At 40.1% G+C, this 20,247-nt stretch overlaps 1 protein-coding gene across 22 annotated transcripts in view; it reads left to right on the top strand.

Annotated features, from left to right (window-relative positions):
* NLGN1 (neuroligin 1) overlaps positions 1-20,247 on the top strand; it is a 563,945-nt gene that overhangs the window by 121,179 nt on the left and 422,519 nt on the right. For 14 of the 22 annotated variants that reach the window (XM_043521791.1, XM_043521789.1, XM_043521794.1 and 11 more), the window contains exon 2: positions 9,264-10,069. In XM_043521791.1, coding sequence (XP_043377726.1) covers positions 9,577-10,069 — 493 coding nt within the window. In that variant the 5' untranslated portion in view covers positions 9,264-9,576. Of the gene's footprint in view, positions 1-9,263; positions 10,070-10,502; positions 10,563-20,247 lie in introns of all 22 variants that reach the window. The other 8 variants (XM_043521788.1, XM_037909038.2, XM_043521787.1 and 5 more) reach the window with 1 other exon arrangement.

Genomic DNA, 20,247 nt, shown 5'->3' with positions numbered 1-20,247 from the left:
GGCGAACTTTTTGGGCCGAGGGCCACATCTGGGGGGGAAATTGTATGCAGGGCAGGGGGTTGGGGTGTGGGAGGGAGTGTGGGGTGTGGGAGGGGGCTCAGGGCGGGGGGTTGGGGTGCATGGGGGTGTGGGGAGTGGCGGAGGCTCAGGGCAGGGGGTTGGGGCAGAGGAGGGATGTGAGGTATATGAGGGGGCTCAGGGAAGGGGGTTGGGGTGCAGGAGGGGTGTGGACTGTGGGAGGGAGAGCAGGGCTTTGGGGTGCAGGAGGGGTGTGGCAGGGGGCTCAGGGCAAGGGGTTGGGGGTGCGGGGTGTGGCAGGGGGCTCAGGGCAAGGGGTTGGGGTGCACGGGGGTACGGGGTGTGGCGGGGGCTCAGGGCAGGGGGTTGGAGTGCAGGAGGGGTGCAAGCTGCAGGCAGGGAGTTGGGGAGGTGGGGTGCAGGAGGGGTTCGGGCTCCGGCCCAGCGCCGCTTACCTAAAGTGGCTCCAGGGTGGCAGCGGTGCGCACTGGGGCCACGTCCCTGCGCGGCCCCTGGGGGAGGCGGGGAGCACAGGGCTCCGTGTGCTGCCCTTGCCACGCCTCCAGGTACCTCTCCCGAAGCTCTAATTGGCCGCAATTCCCTGTTCCCGGCCAATGGGAGCTGTGGGGGGCGGTGCCTGGAGGCAAGGGCAACGCACGGAGCCCTCTGCCCCTCCTCCCCATGGGGCCCCAGGGACGTGGTGCTGACCACTTCTGAGAGCGGCGCCTGCAGCACCCTGGGGAGCAATCCCGTGGGCCGAATCCAAAGCCCTGAGGGGCGGACCCGGCCTCGGGCCGTAGTTTGCCCACCCCTGGTTTAGAGAATTACCCTATCCACTTTTAAAATTTCTTTCCTTTGTGTATATAATGCTTTTCGTATTCACTGTAGCCTCTGAATCTGTTAGTTTCCATTGGTGTTTGCTTGGATGTTTCACACAGAAAGAAGGAAGAAAAGCCATCTTTAAAATTGGGAATGTGTGATTTAAAACCACAGAAGTGGTGTAGGGGGACACAGTTTGTGGGCGGGGGCAAGATGATTATATTTCAAGTTATCTGAGTTCCTTTAATTGAACAATGAATGTAAAGGGCAAACTTTTTTTTTTAATATTTCCTAAAAATGTTCCAAAATTCACTTTCATAAAGATGGTATTAGCATACTTGTTGAACTGGTTGTAACGCGTTAACGAGGGAAACAGGTTGGCATTGCACTTTGTACTTGAATTGTCCATTTAAGTGATTTAGAAAAGAATAGCTCAATATTTACATGGCTGGTTATATGGTAATCTGCAAGAGTTGAATTCCAGTCATTTTTTAATGACAGATGCTTTAAATAATAATAAAAAAAAAGCTTATTTGTTTAACTGAAAGTGGAAAATGTCATTTTCCCATAGGATTCATCCACACATTAGTAATAGTGTGTAACTCCATAACAATCACATTTAAGAGGAATAATACAATATAAAACAAAATGAATGTTTTTAGTTCTTGATCCCACCAATGTAACGTCACTGAAGTCAGTGGAGTTACTCCTGTTTTACGCCTCGTGTGAGAGGAGAATAAAGTCCTCAGATTGTTGTATGAAGAGAACTGGTGCTTCCTGGTTTCAAAGTATTTCTTATTGCAGGAATCATGGCCAACATGATCATAAGAAGACCTGAGACTAGGTTGCTGTAACTTAATTAGGTATCTTTCTTCACCCAGGTAGCAAAGGACAAGGAAAACAGGACAGCCAGCTGAAGAATAGGAGCTAAACATGAAGTCAGATGGAAAGAGTAAATCACTGCAGACATTTAATAGTATTATACACTAAGCTTTTGAGAAATTTTATTTTAATTTTTTTACAACAGTAAAGATAGTCTCTGCTATGTCTATTTCATGTGAGAGAAAAATCTTCAGTCTGTGGCACAACACTTTACTGCTACCATTACTGCAGACTTTATAGATCAGAGATGTGTCAGCGAGTTAGCTTTAGCTGTAATGTTTTTTTGTGTGAAACCTTATGGCCTTGCAGCCACTTTTTCATACTGACACTCATAAAACGTTCAAGTTCTCATATTTATTATTTAGTTTTCTTCCTTTATAAAGCAACAGAGCACTCCAGTATATGAACGTGAAGTCAAAAGTGACAGGCAAGCATGAATAGGACTTAACGAGTTTTAATAATGCACATATTAGAGACTGCTAAAGAAAGTTTAATTAAGAAAAACAAGCTAAGCATGAAATTCATTTTAGAGCAAATACAAGTGAAGTTACAGCTACAGATGTAGAATCAAAACCCGGAATGATACATCACAGAAAATGGAATCTTAAACTAGATGATAGGTCCATTTAATACTAATACTAAATGTAGTGTGTATTCTACAGGGCTTTAAGTGTGGCAATAGCACACAAAAACCCCTTGCTCTAGATTCTGAACTATAGTTAGAGGTGACAGCTTTGTGCTCAGCAAAGTTATATTTTGATTTGATTCTGATCTCAGTTACGTTGATGGAATTGAGATCTGATTCTGGGGTAATGATATCAATGTTTCCTTTTTTGGTGTAGCACAGATACATACACTGCATTTATTTGTGTACTGAATTGAAAAAGCTATTGATGTAGCTCCACAAATACGGATTTGGAATGCTTTGGTAGTGATACGGTGTGGTGCTGTGATGGAAGAACAATCCATAGCCAGAGTCTCTGCACATACTAACCTTTTTGCCTCAGAGTTCTCCAGCAAGCTACAGGATATGGCAGACAATTGTGTTTGACTTTGTGTATCTCAAATGCTTAATGTTGAAAGATAAGAAAAATGCAGAAATTGGCATGTTTCCTACATGTTTGATGTGAAAGCATGGGTTATTTGATCAACATATATTAAAGGGCAATGATAAAGGGTCAGATTCTGCTCATCTACTCAGGATTAATCCTGTTGAATCAAGATTTGGCCGTAAGTATGTATTATTCATCAAAGTTTAGTACGGATTTTAGTGCTTAATCTTTCACCCATTGAAGTCCATGACAAAACTTCTGGTTATTTCAATGGGAGCAGGATTGGGGCTCTCTAGCTGTGAATTCTACAATGAAATGTAAGACTGATCAGATTTGATTTAAGATAGTGGAGCATGTGAATGTTTCATAAAATGTTGGTCAGTAGAGAATTAAATTAATTGTAATCTTCAAATACAGGAAGTCTTCTGTATCAAAGAACTCACATGAGAAATATCTGGGGCATTTTCCCTCCCATATGATCTATCATTAAAACAAGATCATCTAAATTTCTAGACCAAGCCAAAAAATTCTCAAGTCCAGAAGCACACTGTTGATATGAGCATGGTAATCAACTGTATATTGTATTTTGCAGAATAGTTATATAATTCAAATTGAGTATAATATTTAGTCCATTTAAGAGTTAACCATAAGCTGCTAAAAGGAATAAAGGTTCACTTCACTACCCATTATATTCCAAGCCAGTGCATCTGTCATTTTTAATTTAAATCTGTATTACTTAACTGTCTAAACTTTACACACAAGTGACAGAGTTATCTATTCTTTCTGTTCTGAGTAAAATCACCATTTTCGTTGCCTATTTACTGTGCAAAATGTCAGACAGTTCTAGTTTACATGTTAAACATAGTAGCCAACTTATGGTAATATAAACAATTACTTTAGCAAAGGAGTAGGAATATTTAAAAAAATAGTTATTGATATCAGAAAATGGAAGATAAGAAGTAAATGACGTTATGCCAGGAGACTTAAAGCACGTCTCATTCAGAAACTGTTTATTAGGAAATTTTGATCAGAAGTGTTGCTATCTTGGTAAATCTAAGTTACAGAAAAGTATTTAAAGACAACATTTGATAATGTAATTAGCAAATGTGCCCAATAATAGGAAGAACAAATATATAATGAGGCTGAAAAATGTAAAACAAGTTTTAATATGTGTGCCCCTTTTTAGTCTTATATCATCCATTTGTTTTAACATAGCTATTTATTAACACTTTGTATATAGAATGTATATTACATATATACATGTATATTACATATAAAATTGTATATTTCTTACTAATTATGCATCTAAAATAAAACATATGGCTTTGTTTACAAATATAGATGTAATGTTAAATAAAGGGGACTGGATGGCTCATAGGTATATAGGAACGGAGCCAATCACTTCTAAATAGTGGGTTCTAGCTGATGACAGCTAGTCCTGTCTGAAAATTCTTACCATCTGATAGTTATGGGGTGACTTGTGTGGAATAACCTTTGTGGTCTCAGATCAGTTCTTGGTGGGCCGGTGACCACATCAAAATCGCCAACATAACATTTGGCACCATTGTTGGCTGTTTCAGCAGAGAGCAAAGATTTGAATGGGTTTGGATACTGAATTTCTTTCTAAAGCAGGTGTACTCTAATGGTGAGACACATTGGCAAGACAGTGTGGGGAAGCATGCATTGTTGTAGCCTGTGTTGTACATCTCTTGGGTGTATATATACAGGACTGCAGTCTCTAGTGCTGTCAGTTTGACAGATTTCAATGCATTAAATTCACGTGGATAGAAGGAAAGTAATTTTCTTTAAAAAGATATAGGAACAGTTCCTTTTCTGAGTTAAATCCATTGACTATATTTGTGTACACACAAGAGCAGAATTTTGTTTCAGTCTTTAGTATCAGATAGAAAGAAAATGTGAAATGTTTGTTTCAAAACTTTTTTCTTCAAGCAATGAAAAATGTTAGAAAAGAGAGAGCAAACCCCAGAATAGAATATATCTTTTCAGCCTACCTGATAATGTTTGCAATCAGCATATCCCTCTGGTGCAGTATAATCTTTTTTTAGTGCCGTGTATTATCCTGCCTATAACATTCTTGTTTTTGTCTAACATTAGTTTATACTTTTTTTTTTTTTTTTTTGTCGACGTGAAGTAATGTTTTTGCTTTTTAGTTATAATTTGAGGTGGATGTCAGTAGAAGGAGGATGAATGGTGTAATGCTCTGCAAACTTGTTTGAGTTTTGAAAGGAAATTGCTTTGAAGGTGTTCAGGTCCCTTTTGTGTTCACTTTCCATTAACATTTGTGCAACAGTTGCACAAATGCTTGTGGAAAGGGTCAAGTTATGGGGTACTTTATGGGCTACATTAGGGCAGCTGTGTGCTAGTTCTCTAGCTCAAGTCTGCCCCAAAGATGGAATAACTTACCCCAGGTTGTGTAGAGCTGCCATAGCAACTCCTCTGCCACCCCATTTCCAATAACTGGCACAGAGGGTGTGTCCAAGGGAAAGGAGACTTAGCCAGGTACTTTTATTATCTCACTCAGTTGCTGTAATAGTCCACTGAGGCTATTAGCAGTTGGTGCAATTTAGAGCACCCCTCAGGCATGAAATTAAGTGGTGAGGAGCAGTTAGGCTGCTCTAAATTATGCTGGGGGACTGGTCTGTTCCAGAATTGTTCAGGTCATGAGGAGCACCATTGTGACCTAAAGCCATCTTTGCATGCTGGCTCCTGAGCTATGGGGAATGCTTGTCTGCTGTCACTCAGGATTGGGGCCATAAAGTAAATGAAATTCAGAAAAAAAATCAAATAATTTTGAAAAACAATATATAGAAAGAAAAGGAGTACTTGTGGCATCTTAGAGACTAACCAATTTATTTGAGCATGAGCTTTCGTGAGCTACAGCTCACTTCATGTAGCTCACGAAAGCTCATGCTCAAATAAATTGGTTAGTCTCTAAGGTGCCACAAGTACTCCTTTTCTTTTTGCGAATACAGACTAACACGGCTGTTACTCTGAAATATATAGAAAATCTCAATATGCTCAAAAATTTCCCAAACCCATGAAATAATTTATTGAATAAATTGTATATGTTAGAGGTGATTTACTCTGTGATAACTGACAATGATGATAACATCTGACAATGATAATTTTTAAGTCTAGACCTCAGTATATTCTTATGCCACAGGCATGAATGATTGTCTTTAAACTCTGCGACTTACCCAGTAGTGGTGAGCAATTTGAGGTATCTTACTTTCCAGCCCGCCATCCTGCTCATTCACATGCTTGCTCATTGCTGCTTCTGATAGTAATGCACACACACAAGACTTATTTTCTCCCTACTGGTTCCTGTCCAGTCCGCTTCAGTGCAGGTACCAGGGGAAAGCTATACAGGGAACACATGCTGGGGTCTAAAAAAACGTTTCTGGCAACAATTAAGTAGAACAGCTAGATGTGCTCCAGGCAACAGTCCCAGCCTGTCTTGAGGTCACCTCACTACTAACAAGTAGATCTGTGTGTTAGAGTTCCGCAAGAACTTGAATAAGGTAAACAATCTTTGTATCTGAGGGTAGCTTTCATAGGGCTGAAATAATGCACTATTTCTGCCATCCCAGAAGTGGACTCTCCAGAGGAGGTCAGATCTCTTACTACTTCTCCATAAACAACTCCCTTAACTATTGAAAAAAAGCCTGTTAAAAAAGAAACATAAATGCAGATACTGGAATGTGTGGACATTGCTGCTGGAAGCCCGTTCCCACCTACTGGGTTATACACCCTTTGACTCTGCTGGCTCCTGCTAACCAGTAAGGGTTAATTAATAAAAATAGCCAAACAGATTATTGATTTATGTTCTTATCACTGCAGCCTCCTTTTGATCTATGACATCATAACTTTATCCGTGAGTGGCAGAATGACACTATCGCTGTTTAGCTGCTGGGCATGACATCCAATGGCATGGTTTAAAACCACAGCTCTACACTTATGGAAATAGTTTAATAACGAGGGGGAAACCCTCCGACATCTGAACTATTAGGGGGACTACTGCTGACTATTTAATTTTATGTTATTTTTAAGACAACTGCTTTTAGTTCCTAGATTTATCTTTTTTGATACTGGAGTATACCAAAAAAGTGCTTGTCTTGGTAACTGAAAAATAGCTTTGACACTTTAAGAGAAGGGAGTCTGCTAAATGAACTGTTATTTAAAGCGTATCTTGGTAATTTTCCATGTTGAACTGACTCAGCTGCTCAAAATGAAAAAGAAAGGAAGGAATTATTTGGTGCTGCTTTGTTAAATTTGATTTCTCCTTAGACATTCCCCAAATCACATATTTAGTGGGACAGCTACTCCTATGAAGTACTTATTATTAAATAGAGAACATCAGAATTTTTGGGAGGAGAGAGGCAGAGGGCAGAGCACATTCCTTTACCACTGAGAAAAAACAAGATTTTGAAACTTAACTAGATGGATTTAATACAAGCAGTTTGAAATATTTTACTGGCCTATCACTGTCCACCAAAATTGGGCCAGTAAGCAACTTTCTCATTTAGACTTTGGAGGTTGCACTGACCACTGCTCCTCAGTCTCTGAAATACCACGTTCTTACTCCTGGTCAAGAAATTTCTTGCTGTCTCCAAAATCTGAAAGGTGACAAAACAAAAATCTCCCAAGATGCAATTGTCTGGGTGTTCTTTTTCACATGTTTATTAAGCTAAATTGAAATGCATACATTAACCTTCAGAAATAGTTTGTGCAAGTAAATTTGTGTGTTTCCAACAAATACTGAGAATTTGAAACAGAAGAATGATGGGCACAAGCCTGTCTTCTGTGTGTTAATATGGTTTCACAGCAAAAGGTATTAGAATTAGCAGAGAGTGGTGAAATTGTCAAAGCTACATCTATCTCCTTATTGCCTTCTGAGATAGATTTTTCAGAGCTAAAGGAATATTAGACATGAACCAAATCTCCTGCTGTCCTATATAGCTTTTACAATCTCCTTTTTAATAAGCCAAACTGCAGGGCAGTCTGTCTGTTAGACAAGCTCTTCTTTTGAATTCCCTCTTCCATGTGTATAGACACGATAAAAACAATTTTCATTAAAGCTGCCAATGCTGTCTCAAAATGTGTTTCAAAATGTGGCGTGTACTAAGTAAAACTCATTTCCTGTACATTACACATTGTTTTACAATGAGTATAAGATTATCCTGTTACTTTGTACATTATACTGCATTTAAAATTAAAGTATATTGTAAATTGTGTTGGCAATGTGATTAACATGAAAAGGAAAGATGTTATGGTATGCTCTAAGCAATCTTCAAAACTACTGTATTACAGTCCCTGTATCACAACCTTTGTGATAAAATAGAGTTGAAAATAGAATCTGGGATTCCAGATTATATAGTCTCTGATCCTAACAGATTATTTTTCTAGGCTATTGTGCAGTAGATATACTGGTGTTTGAAAAATCAGGACTTGTGGGAGCATTTAAATGGTTGTATTGCAAATTAAGTGTAGGGGGAACTGATTCTGCATTCCTTGCACACACACACTTTTCACTGCAGTCAATACTATGCAAGGAATCGGGCCATAAATGAGAATTGTGATACACAGTCAACTCTCTTTGTTTTGTGTGTCCATTCCCTTTTTCAAATAATTTCCAAAAGAAGCAGCCTTTGAGGTCCAATCCTGCTTCTTGGAAGTCAGTGGGAGTATTGCTTTTACTTCAGAAGGACCAGAATCTGGTCCTGTATTGTGAATATTTGGAAATCAAGTTAATTATTGTAAAGATTGTTTCTCTGGCCACAAGGAGTGTCAGAATCCTCACATCCTGATTTTCCATTCGCTATCAGAGATAGATTCATGGTAAGAGGTCATCAGAGAAAGTATTTAATGTTGTACCCTATAAAATGTTGCACAAAGTTGGGTTTTTTTTCCCTCCAGTTGCTTCAGTGTTCAAATTGTAAATTACATTTTAAAATGGGCAAATGAGTGTTTCTTATATGTACGTGTAATCTATTTTTAATGAAATAAGTTACTTTGTTTTAGCATTCAGCATACCGATCTGACTTGCTTTTACTGAGTATTGAGATTTAATAAAATAATTGATCTTGGTTTCTATTGTCTATTGAGAACCAACCTCTGCTAACAAGTTTAAAATGGAATTTGGCCGGTTAAGTCATATAAAAATGTCATGGTAAAACATATTTAATCTGGAAGCAATTTGTTTGTTTTTAGGAATGTGCATTTTAACACTGCATTTTTATGAGGTCTGTTTCTTCTGAAAAACTCTGTAAACTAAGGAGGAGACACTGTAAATAATCCAATAATCAGTAGTTCACCCGTCATTTCATGGAACCCATAAACTACCTACTGTAGAGTTTTACTTACATGACTCTAGCAAATATTAATATGCGTGCAATAACTTGTAAAATAACTAGTTATCACTCTGCCCATATTAGCTCTTTCTTACTAATGATTTATTTTCATTTTCTCCAGGATATAGACCTGCAGCTAATTGGATTTGATTTATAAGAGGGAAATCTGCAGTAAATGGCCACTCTCTGCATATTGCTACTATGGAAAACAGAATTGTCAATAGGATGTAATCTGATAAATAGTGCTGTGTGAAGATGCTGCTTCAATAAGTGTGAAATCAATGGAAGACACTTGCCGTGTGAAAAGCCTTTTGAGATTTTTCTGACAGGCTCATATTTAGGAAACTTGATCCGTTTCTTGCGGTTGCCCTGTTTTTACACAAGTGGATACAAATAAGATTGCTTCATTGTAGCTATACAACTAATGTGGGACCATGGCCCTTCCAAGATCCGTGTGGCTGAACTGCGTATGGAGAGCGATGATGGTCCGTCTGTTACACATGGGATTGGATGCCACTTTCGTTCTTTGCATACTTGGATTTTTGCTTCATGCTGCAGCTGTGTCCTCACAAAAATTGGATGATATTGACCCACTCGTGATCACCAACTTTGGCAAGATAAGAGGGATTAAGAAGGAACTTAATAATGAAATTTTGGGGCCTGTTGTTCAGTTTCTTGGGGTTCCGTATGCTGCCCCACCAGTAGGAGAGCATCGCTTTCAACCTCCTGAACCTCCATCTCCCTGGTCAGATGTCAAAAATGCTACTCAGTTTGCTCCAGTGTGTCCGCAGAACATTATAGAAGGCAGATTGCCTGAAGTCATGCTCCCTGTGTGGTTTACTAATAACTTGGATGTAGTTTCTACCTATGTACAAGATCAGAATGAAGACTGCCTCTATTTAAATATATATGTCCCAACTGAGGATGGTGAGTTAATAGCAGACAAAACAAGGAGACCTTTTTATTTTCCTATTCTAAGGTTTAACAGTATTAATTCACGTGTACTGGTAGCATGCATGGCTTTCCTTGTTTGCATGCCAGCATTTTACATGTATGCATGCTGCTTTTTCTGTGTATGCATCTATTCTGATATAATTTTTTTTTCCCTGTCTACGCTCATTTTCTTTCTCCCACAGCACGTGTACTTTAGGTTGAAGTTGGTACCTAATTCTCATTCCCACCCACTGACTTCTGGGAAGATGCATCAACATTTATCCATTGCATGTGCAGGCACAACAAATTGGGAATCCTCCGCACCTAATAAAAGCAGGCCATATTTAAGTTAGATAGTGGTGTTGCATGCTCCTACTGTCTGTGATGGAGCTCCATTTTATTTTCTAGTCTTCTATTCATTTTTCAGTCAAAAGAATATCCAAGGAATGTGCCAGAAAACCCGGCAAGAAAATTTGTAGAAAAGGAGGTATGTATAAAAGTGGACCAAAAAAAAAAAAAATGGGGGAAAAACAAAACTTTGCAGAGGAAGAACAAGTAACAAATCTTAAAAAGGCTAATTGCTGATCCTGTGAAGTGAAAGGTTAGGGAATATCTTGTATTTAATGAAGTCAGAAAGATAATTAAATAGAGACCTAGTTAAAGTAGATGAGAGGATAACGTTTGTAAAGCCTGAACTCCGTTACACCTGATTATATCTCTTGTACTGTCTTGTGCTGACTGTATTGACAAGTTCCATCTGTACTTTGACCTCTTAGTCTAGAGAAGTGGCATTCAAGTATAACTACAGCATATGCATGCACAGTGGGTGGTGCATATGCATTAGGGATTGCCCTGCAGCCACTGCCATCAATGGCAAAACCCCCATACCCACTGATTTCAGTGGTGTAGTGATTAAGCCCTAGCAGCGGTTGGAAAGCTCCCCAAAGCAGAGCTCATTTAGGAAACTTACACGTCTTAAGAATTGAGGGTGGGTTTGCCTTTGCTTCATCTGTAAGGCTAGAAATCTCTTAATAGGGGTGTAGTGAAATGTTAAAATATGTTGACCCCATAACCTGGAAACTACAACTCCTGGCTGATTTTTTTTTGTCTTCCAAAATTAAAGTCTTTTTCTGTTAGTAAGGGAGAACTTGCAAATTTCTTTTGTGAACATTTGCAGATTCCCAAAGCTATTGAGGTACAGTATAAAATGTATACAGCTATGCTTATGAACACAATTTAAAACATGCGAAACAATGTATTATTTAGAAGTTGCTTTTACTCTTAAATCCACAGTAGAAACATCATATTAACATTATATTCAGACCAGCACATAAATTCAGAAACCCCGTTGTTCTGACATAATATTTTTCATATAATTTGCCAAGAACCAACTGTCATTCTCCTGCATAATTAAGCATAAAGGGCGATGTCAAGAAATAATTTTTAAATCCCTAGGCCAAAATGTTTAGACTCCTAACTTCATATTTATGCATCAAAATAAACATGGCCTGATTTTTCAAAGGTTCTGGGCAACTACAACTCCTACTGGCTTTCAGTGGTAGTGCGGAGGGCTCAGCACCTCTGAAAAATCATCTGCTGTTATTTAAATGCCTAAATGTAGAACAGCAGCCTAAGCATCTGGTCTGAAAATATTGACTTTATCAATGGCTTAGGCCTATTCCTGTGTGCAGTTTTCTGGACTTTACGCAGAAGACAATGTTTTCTGTATATTTCCATGCCAGTCTTATTTGGGGGCGGGGGGGAATCCTTCTATACTTTGCTTAGTGCTTTAAAGATGCTCTGACTGTCTGGTAGGAGTGCAGTACACCAAGCAAAGGTGGAAGGAGAGAGAATAGGGGTGTTCTGGGGAACATTACCCCTTATTCCCATCTCCAAATTCTCAAACTGCAATAATTTGCAGTCCTTCAACTAACGTGTGATGCTGCAGTGGTGGTTGTTATGCAGCTCACCAAGCATGTGTAATTAATTGAGCAACTGTTGCCTGCTATCACTCAGAGGTTGATTCACACCGTCATAAATAAAGATGCAGGGCCCCTCATTTTCTGAAGATCACACACATTTCTATTAGAGAATATTTTAAAAAATCAAGAAATAGGGGAAAAAGGGAGAGACGTGTAGGTGAGAAGGTCATATTTATTTGCAGATAAACTTGAAAGAATAAAGACATAATTATTTGAAACATTGTGGCTACTCTTCCAACTGAATCCATAATCCACTGTATGGCACAGCGAAGAACAACAGAAGCTTACCTTTTTCGCTCTGACAAATTCAGATCCACATCTCTGGGCTATGACTATAGTAGTTTGTTTCAGTACATACAGGGTATATATACCCTGAAGGACATACCCAGAATAACTCTAGCTGCTATTCATCCACACTTTTAGATTCAAGGTACAAGCACTGAAAGGAATCACCCTAACTCAGTTTCATAGAATGGTGGGTGGCAGTTACTGGATCAGTCAATCACTAACTGTATAAAATTGCCAGTTAATTAGTAAGAAAATTCAACATTTTGAATGAGATAGAAAGAAGCCCCAGGAAGGTGAGCATGGTAATGAAAGGCAACTGAATTTAAAAGTTATGTTATACATTGTAATGGACACTATAGATTGAAAGGCTAGAAGGGAACATTGTGATCATGTTATCTGACCTCCTGTTTCACACAGGCTACGGACTGTCCCTGAAGTAATTGCTGTTTGGATGTTTTTCCAAAAGATCTGTTCTAGTTCAATCTCAATTTAAAACTTTTTTTTAATGATGGAAAATCTACCATACCCGGTTGCTTTTTATGAATGGCATCAATAACTTTACAACGCTGCGCCATTAGCAATATAAGAAATTTTAGGGATTTGAGAAGGAATGAAGGAAGCCTGTCTTAACTTGTTCTGCCTTGTTTTTCATGCTAGTTTGTTCCAAAGCTTCCTAAAAGAATTTGGCAGTGCTGGTTGTCCTGGTGTCAAGTGTTAATATAAACAGGAGTGAACGTAACCTAAGAAAGGGATGGACACTGAGATTTGTGTAAATTCACTGAGCTGTCTTCTTCAAATAAAGATGACTGCTAGCTCAGATAGCCTTGTATCCTGTAGTGTCTTCTGTGTTCCTGTCAGAATTTTGCATATTTCAGTGATACTCACTCTTGGTCATCTTGGACCAGGTCTTGCGAAATGCTGACCACCTCCTGCAAGAACCCTCATTTCTAATTTCAGTGGGAGTTGAGGACATACTATGCCGCCTTTTGTAAGGAACACAGATCTACTTCAGCTAGTATTTCCCAGGAACTAAGGATCAGATTGTGGCTTTCCCTGGGAAAAGGGGGTGGAGGGGGAAGCACAAGGAACCTCTTGCTTTTATACCTCGCCTACAGGCTGGCTTTCGGTACCTACTACTTTTGAAAGTCTGGGAGGATTTACCTCTAATGCCTCCTGACTGAAAGGCAATCAGTCTGACACTGGACTCAGGAGGCCAGATTCATCCCTGCAGTACCAGCAGGCATTAATTTAGCACCATGGTCCCCAACACTAGTGCACTACATAAAACAAGAATGTTCCATTTTTTGTTGTTTGTTCCTGTTTTTCATTCTTTAGCCACCACACAGGCATTTCCTGTTGCACCTCTCTACTAGTAATACATGGAGGAAGATAATGAACCAAACATTGTCTTGTACAGACCCTTTCATCCCTTCACAATCTAAAGCTGCTGGGTCGGGTGGCAGTTTTCAAAGATTATGAGTAGTTTAATGACCCATTTGAAATAATGTAAAATGCTTGAATTCTAGCACACTTTCTACCGTCGTTTTTCTGAGAGAGGTAATGCTTGAGGTAGAAGGTTTTTCAGACTCTGAATTTTCAAACACCAACTACCTCTAATGCCATCTGTGCTGATGGAAGCCATGTTTAAATGTACAGCTATTTAGGCAACCTGTGAGCTCCTGCAATGCGGCCAACACACTGTCATTACTTTGTAAAGAAGCTTGAGGCATATACCTTGACTATAGATGTAACTTTATCAGACTGGAATCCTATTCTAATTCTGTTCAGTTTAAAACTTGTTTCATTACAACGTCCCTGGTTTTACCGCTTACCTTTTCAGTTTCTACATCCTCCCACACACAGATATGCAGGGATCTGAAATATCATTATCCAGATAAAACTGTTCTAAATAGCATACAGCTGTGCTGACTCTCTCCCCTCCCCCTTTCTTGTTTGGACTAGTTGAATGCAATAAGCCAATGAGCTAATGTTTTAACTGTTCTTTCTGAATTTTATACTTAGAGCTATGCTGGACTAAGCTGTAGAAAATAGCTGGTGGGGTGCATTCCTATATATTGGCAGGGGGACAGATTGGATGACTTTTCAGCTTTTCAATAGCTCTGATTCTTGTGCTTTCCTTTTGTCAAATCTTATTGTATTATTATTCCCCTGAGTTCGTTCTCTTCATTACCCTGTTCTCTGTAATATACACGGATACAAGTACCATTCTTAGCAATTCTTTATGTATATTTTGAAGCTGAAAATATGCCTCCATGTTCTGTCAAGCCATTCTTAAAGATTGCCTTAATTATAACATTAATAATCCACTTATAACTTGATTATTACTACAAATATCTTTTTCTTGTTTTTTTCATTCTTTACACTCATAATTCTTTTGCCCTTTCACTTACTTTATTTTGTCAGATTTCCATGCCTTACCCTTCTTTTCACTGATTTCTTTTTTTTCTCCTTTGATATCTATAGTATTGTTAATTCTGCTCTGCATTCAGAACCTCACTGCTCTAATGAGCTTAACATCAATGAGGTTTGTTTTTGGGATATCAAGTATTTTCCTTCCACTTATTAATATTATTTTTTTTATTTTGCTCATTATTTCTGCATGCTCGCAATAACAAACTCTTGAGGCCAGATTCCACGCGGCATCTCCTGAGAGAGGCAGCACCGAATGTCCAACACAAGGGGAAGTGGGGCAAAGCTGCCTTTAGGCCATCTTTACACGACCTGGCTTCTGGGCTGCTGCAGGGGCCCCAGATATAAATTGGAGCAGCTTCCAGGGTTGGTCCAACTTATGACAGCCTTTCCTAGATTGCTTATTAACTGTAGTACAATCCAGAATCTCCATAGAGCCAAGTGCTATGGCTATTCTTCCCTTCCCCGCTCCTCCTGCTATGTCTGTACTGGCAGTGTGTGTGTGTGTGTGGGGAGGGGGGGGGCGGGGAAGAGTAGAGTAAAGTGACCCTTCTCCTATGCCGCCGAAGCAGCAGCCAAAATCTGCCCCTGGCTATAGCTCATTATTTGGCTTCAGAAATACACTTAATTCAGATATGAAATTAAGGGCTGATCTTGTCGTGCCCCCCCCCCCTTACACTACAGAGTAATTCCTTACTCTGCTGGGTAGTCCACTGAGGTAGACTGCTCACTTGAGCAAAGAGTACTCATGTGTAAGCGATGCAGGGGCAGTCTTTAAGTGCACAGCAATTCACATCTTACCTGTTAGGAACAGGTACTTGTCTTTTCAGAGAATCAAAAACACTAACAATACAGTAAACGTATTGTAATTTCAATCTTTGGCCTGCTTATTAATAATGTGGCAAAGGAAGGGAAATTGCCTCAGTGCTGCATTTTACCTTCCCCAGCTGCTAAAGGTGTGGAAGGCCCTTACTCGACTAGGATTGCCTCAACTCCAGTTTGCAGTGGGAAGAGGCTAGGTGGGGATTGGACGTGTTCTATGGTGATTTTATTTGTGGTGGGCAGGGGTTTGATCCATCTGTATATCTACTGGCCAAAAACTGCGTTTGGAGTCCGGGCCAAAGCCACTACTGCAGCTGATAAGGCAAGCTGTAGTGGCAGCTGTGTGGAGCAGCTGAACAATAGCTTCTTCTCCCATAACCAGCTGCTGTAGAAAACACCTGCACAAGGCCCGTTTTCTCAGGATTTGTGCAGCGATCCAGAATTTGGTTCTTGCTTTCTAGAGATGAATGAAAACACTGATTCTTCTCCTATAACTGCATACGTTTTCTTTTTCAGTATAAAGATGGCAGTTCAGGGCCCAATCTCTTGTTTAAGGTACTGAGTAGCCGCATAAGATCACTGTTTTAGGGCTCCATTGACTTCAGTGGGCTTTGGGATCAGAAACAGTATCTAAGTCTTTTAGCGTGATTTAATATTCACTAAAATATATCTTTGAACCTTTCATTATTATGCAGTATGGGGAAAAGAATATACACGGAAGACCTAGAGGGTGAAATCATATAGAAAATACAAACCATATTTGTATTCATTCCCTGGCAAGATTCAGTTTCTCATATTTTACCCTTTTTGCAAAGGCCTTCTTTAAAGTAACTGTTAGCTGAGAAACAGGTATTTATGCAATTACCATAATTATATCTATGCATCTACTGCACATGCAATCATTTCATTAAAAATTGTAATTATATAATTATAGGAGATAATGACGTACTTGCAGGATGTTGCAAATGTCTTCATTAAACTGTGGCACAAAAGAACTGGGGGTGATTCTGTAGTTTTAAATACCGTTTTATTGGAAATATCAGAAGTGATCAGCCCACATTACGAACTGGTTGTAAAATGTACGAGAAAGGCACAACCCTCCCTCCAATGTTCTTTTGAGAAAAGGATGTACAGAAAGCATCTTAAAAGCCTTGCCTCTCTTTCTCTCTTGCTCTTCTTATGCGTGCAAAATGGCTGCAACCCTCTGATGGAAAAGCATGTTTTACAAAGAGCAGAAAATTACTTTCTTTCTGAATCTCTCAATGTGAGGTTCAGCCCAGTGGGGGATAGTCCTTCCAGGCTTTACACAGAGAGAGATTCTCCACACAGAGATCTGTCCCTTCCCAGAGGGAGGGAGGAAGAAATGCAACCTGAGGATGCATTAATGGCCTGATCCAAAGCCATGGAAAGGCTTTCGTTACCTTAAACAGACTTTGCATCAAGCCCACAGTTTTTAGTAGTCCCTCTGTGCCGTGGAACCCCCTTTAAGTGGGAGGTGGGAGAGATCCTGGCAGCACAGCTCCATTGAAGCAATGCTGCCAGACAGCTGGAGGGCGGATGACCAGTGTGTGGGTACAGAGACTTTGCACAGTGGGCCCTGTGTCTCTAGTTTGGAGGATCGCTCAGGGATTGGGAACTGAGTTACTACTTCTTCCACAGGGGAAGGGCTAGGATCCCTACTTGAAGAACTTACAGGAAACTGCCCAAAGGGAAGCTCATGGAGTTTTCCTCCTCACTACCCACTCCAGTCCACTGTCCATAAAAGTGGGAGTTTCTCCTCTCGCTCCCTAGAATTAATTTTTAGAATAGTCCTTGAAAGCGGGAGGTGGGGTCAAAGTCTTAGGACTTTTAGTAGTCATAGTTTATGTTTAAAAATCTTTTAAGTATTATTTAGTGCTTGTGAAAAGTGATGGCTTACCAGGTCAGGGCACTGTCCTCTCTTTATTCACAGGACAGCTATAATATGGTCCGCAGCAGTGTCCCATATTGCCATTGCCTGGTCACCTCAACCTCACCCTGAAGGGACCGCCCTCTGTGTGACTCAGGGAAGTTCAGTGTTCAGGCCATACATATTTGGCTCCTCTTTTGAGATTGCCAGTAAGAGTGTTAATTTGTGCAACCTATTGTGGGGTGGGCTCTCTTTACTGGGAACTGAGCCCCAGCCTCCTTCCCAAATGCCATTGCAATGCCTTTGCCAAATCCATATTCACTTTCTTCTTGCCAACATTTCCCTTTGCTTTTTGGACTCTTATCTTTTAATATTGTAATCATCTAATAAACCTATAGATAAAATATACGATTTGCCAGCAACAGGAAAGATCAGGTTATATCTTTCTGTTACTGGAACCAATGCTCCCTGGTTCCATAAGAGTAATCATTTTTGTTAACAAAATGGACTAGGTGCTAACGCAGTGCAAAAGATGCACACTCAAAAAAAGCTGAAACTTTGTGTCTCTTGTCTTTATTTAGGTTTCAGAGTAGCAGCTGTGTTAGTCTGTATTCGCAAAAAGAAAAGAAAGCTTATGCTTAAATAAATTGGTTAGTCTCAAAGGTGCCACTAGTACTCCTTTTCTTTTTGTCTTTATTTAGTTGCAAATCCACAAGCGCACCAAGATTTTCATATAGATATGGGTACATTTTTCAAAATTGGCTAGGCGACTTAGATTTTTTTTTTAAAGTCATTTAGGCTCCTTAGTCACTTAGACAATTTTCAGAACTTTACCCATGCACATCTAAGGCCTAAACCTGCTTCCATATAACTAATCGTATAGCTGTTGATCTGTAAAGCACTTTGGGATCCTTCCCAAAGGTATTATAGTAGAGAACTTTAAATGACCTTTCATCAGACTTTAGGTCCAGTCCTGTAGACCTTAGTCCTTTTCTGTTTCTCCATGCGTACTCAGATGAAGTGCCCTACTGTATGAATAAAGTAATCTTTACAATATCTAGAGCTCTAATGATATGTATGTTCTGTCTTCGACTTTTGTCAATCATTTATTAAAAAGATGACATACGATTAAAAGAAGCTCAGCAGATGACTCATGCTAGAAACACTGTCTTTTGATAGCCAACATGTTTAAAATTATTAGGTACTGGGGATGGATCGGTGCCTGTTCTGCAGTCACTTATGTATTATGTACAACTTAGATTCTTACATAACAATGGAAAAAAAGATGCATCACGTGTCTTGTTTAAAAGACCATGGATTGCCCCATATCCATGGACATCAGTTGAGTCCCAGCCCACTGTGCCATATGATGCCAAATGTGCACACAGTGTTTTACAGACAACTGTAGAGTTGTGGTCAGATTACTGAACAGTTTACAATAAAGAGCCGAATTCTGAAGCTGAATCTACTAGTTCTGATCCTTTGCTTTCACTGCTCCGGGGCTATGTCGTCTTTGTCATTTTCTCAGTCACAGCACAGAATGTGGCCCCATTAATGTTGTTGCACTGACAAGTTTTGCTTGGGTTGTTCTGTTTGTTTTTTACATAATTATTTTGAAAGATGATTACTGAAATATGGTTAGGCCTGAGAGAGGGTATTTACCTGGTGAACTGAGATTAGTTATGGAAGATAAGCTGAAAGAAACAGAGCAGAGATTTGAAGGACAGGGAAGGCTCTTGACATGCATGTGGAGTCAAGGCATAACAGTGAAAAAAGCTTTTCATCTAGTAGGATAAAGGAGGCGAAGAAGAGGGCAGCACATAGGGGGTGAGATGGTAGGGTTTGTGTTAACAATGTATTTTAATGTAAGAAATTCCTGTGGCCCAGGTCCTTAAAGGTATTTAGACGCTTAACTCCATTAAAATCAGTGGAGGTAGGCCCAGATCCTCTAAGGCCAGATTCTCAACCTTTTTCTTTCTGAAGCCCCCGTAACATGCTATAAAAATTTCACGGCCCATCTGTGCTACAACAACTGTTTTTCTGCATATAAAAGCCAGGACTAGCATTAGGGGTTAGCAAGCTGGGCAATTGCCCATGCCACAGGAGGCCCCAGTGAAGCTAAGTTCCTCAGGCTTCAACTTCAGCACCAGGTGACAGGGCATCGGGCCCTATGCTTCAGCCCCATGCGGTGGGGCAGTGGCTTTCTGCCCTGGGCCCCAGCAAGTCTAATGCCAGCCCTGCTTGGTGGCCCCCGTGAAACCTGCTTGTGGCTCCCCAGGGGCCCCCGGACCCTTGGTTTAGAACCACTGCTCTAACGGAATGAGGCACCTAAAATTCCCTTCTGCAGTTTCAATGGGAGAAGCCTTCTTCACTGCCCTCCTAAAACCCTTGTGTTGTCTTTGGCACATATTGGCTGTCATTTTCCAGCCCAGACCACTGATGGATTGAACTATGGGCTGGCTGGGCCAAGGCCAGGGGCAACATGCAGCAATGGAGGGAGAGAGCAAGGAGTACCCAGATGGTTTATAAGAAATATTTCCATTTCTGATTTGACTTTTTTGTGTCTTTGACTGTACCCAGTGGAGAGTACTCTGACCACTTCCTGGGGCAGGGACACTCTTGTTCTTCTGTTTGTACAGTTCCTTGCACAATTGGATTGTGGTCTATGATTAGGGATCCTGGGTGCTAAGGCAATATTACTATTAAAAATGACTGTGTTCTTAGTGTATGGGAAGATTTACCTTTTTCCTGAATTTAGTGCC

This window comes from Chelonia mydas, chromosome 9 (assembly GCF_015237465.2).
Source record: "Chelonia mydas isolate rCheMyd1 chromosome 9, rCheMyd1.pri.v2, whole genome shotgun sequence".
NCBI classification, from domain to species: domain Eukaryota; kingdom Metazoa; phylum Chordata; order Testudines; family Cheloniidae; genus Chelonia; species Chelonia mydas.
Note: the sequence above shows the minus strand (reverse complement) of the source record. Positions and strands in the feature narration are given on the sequence as shown.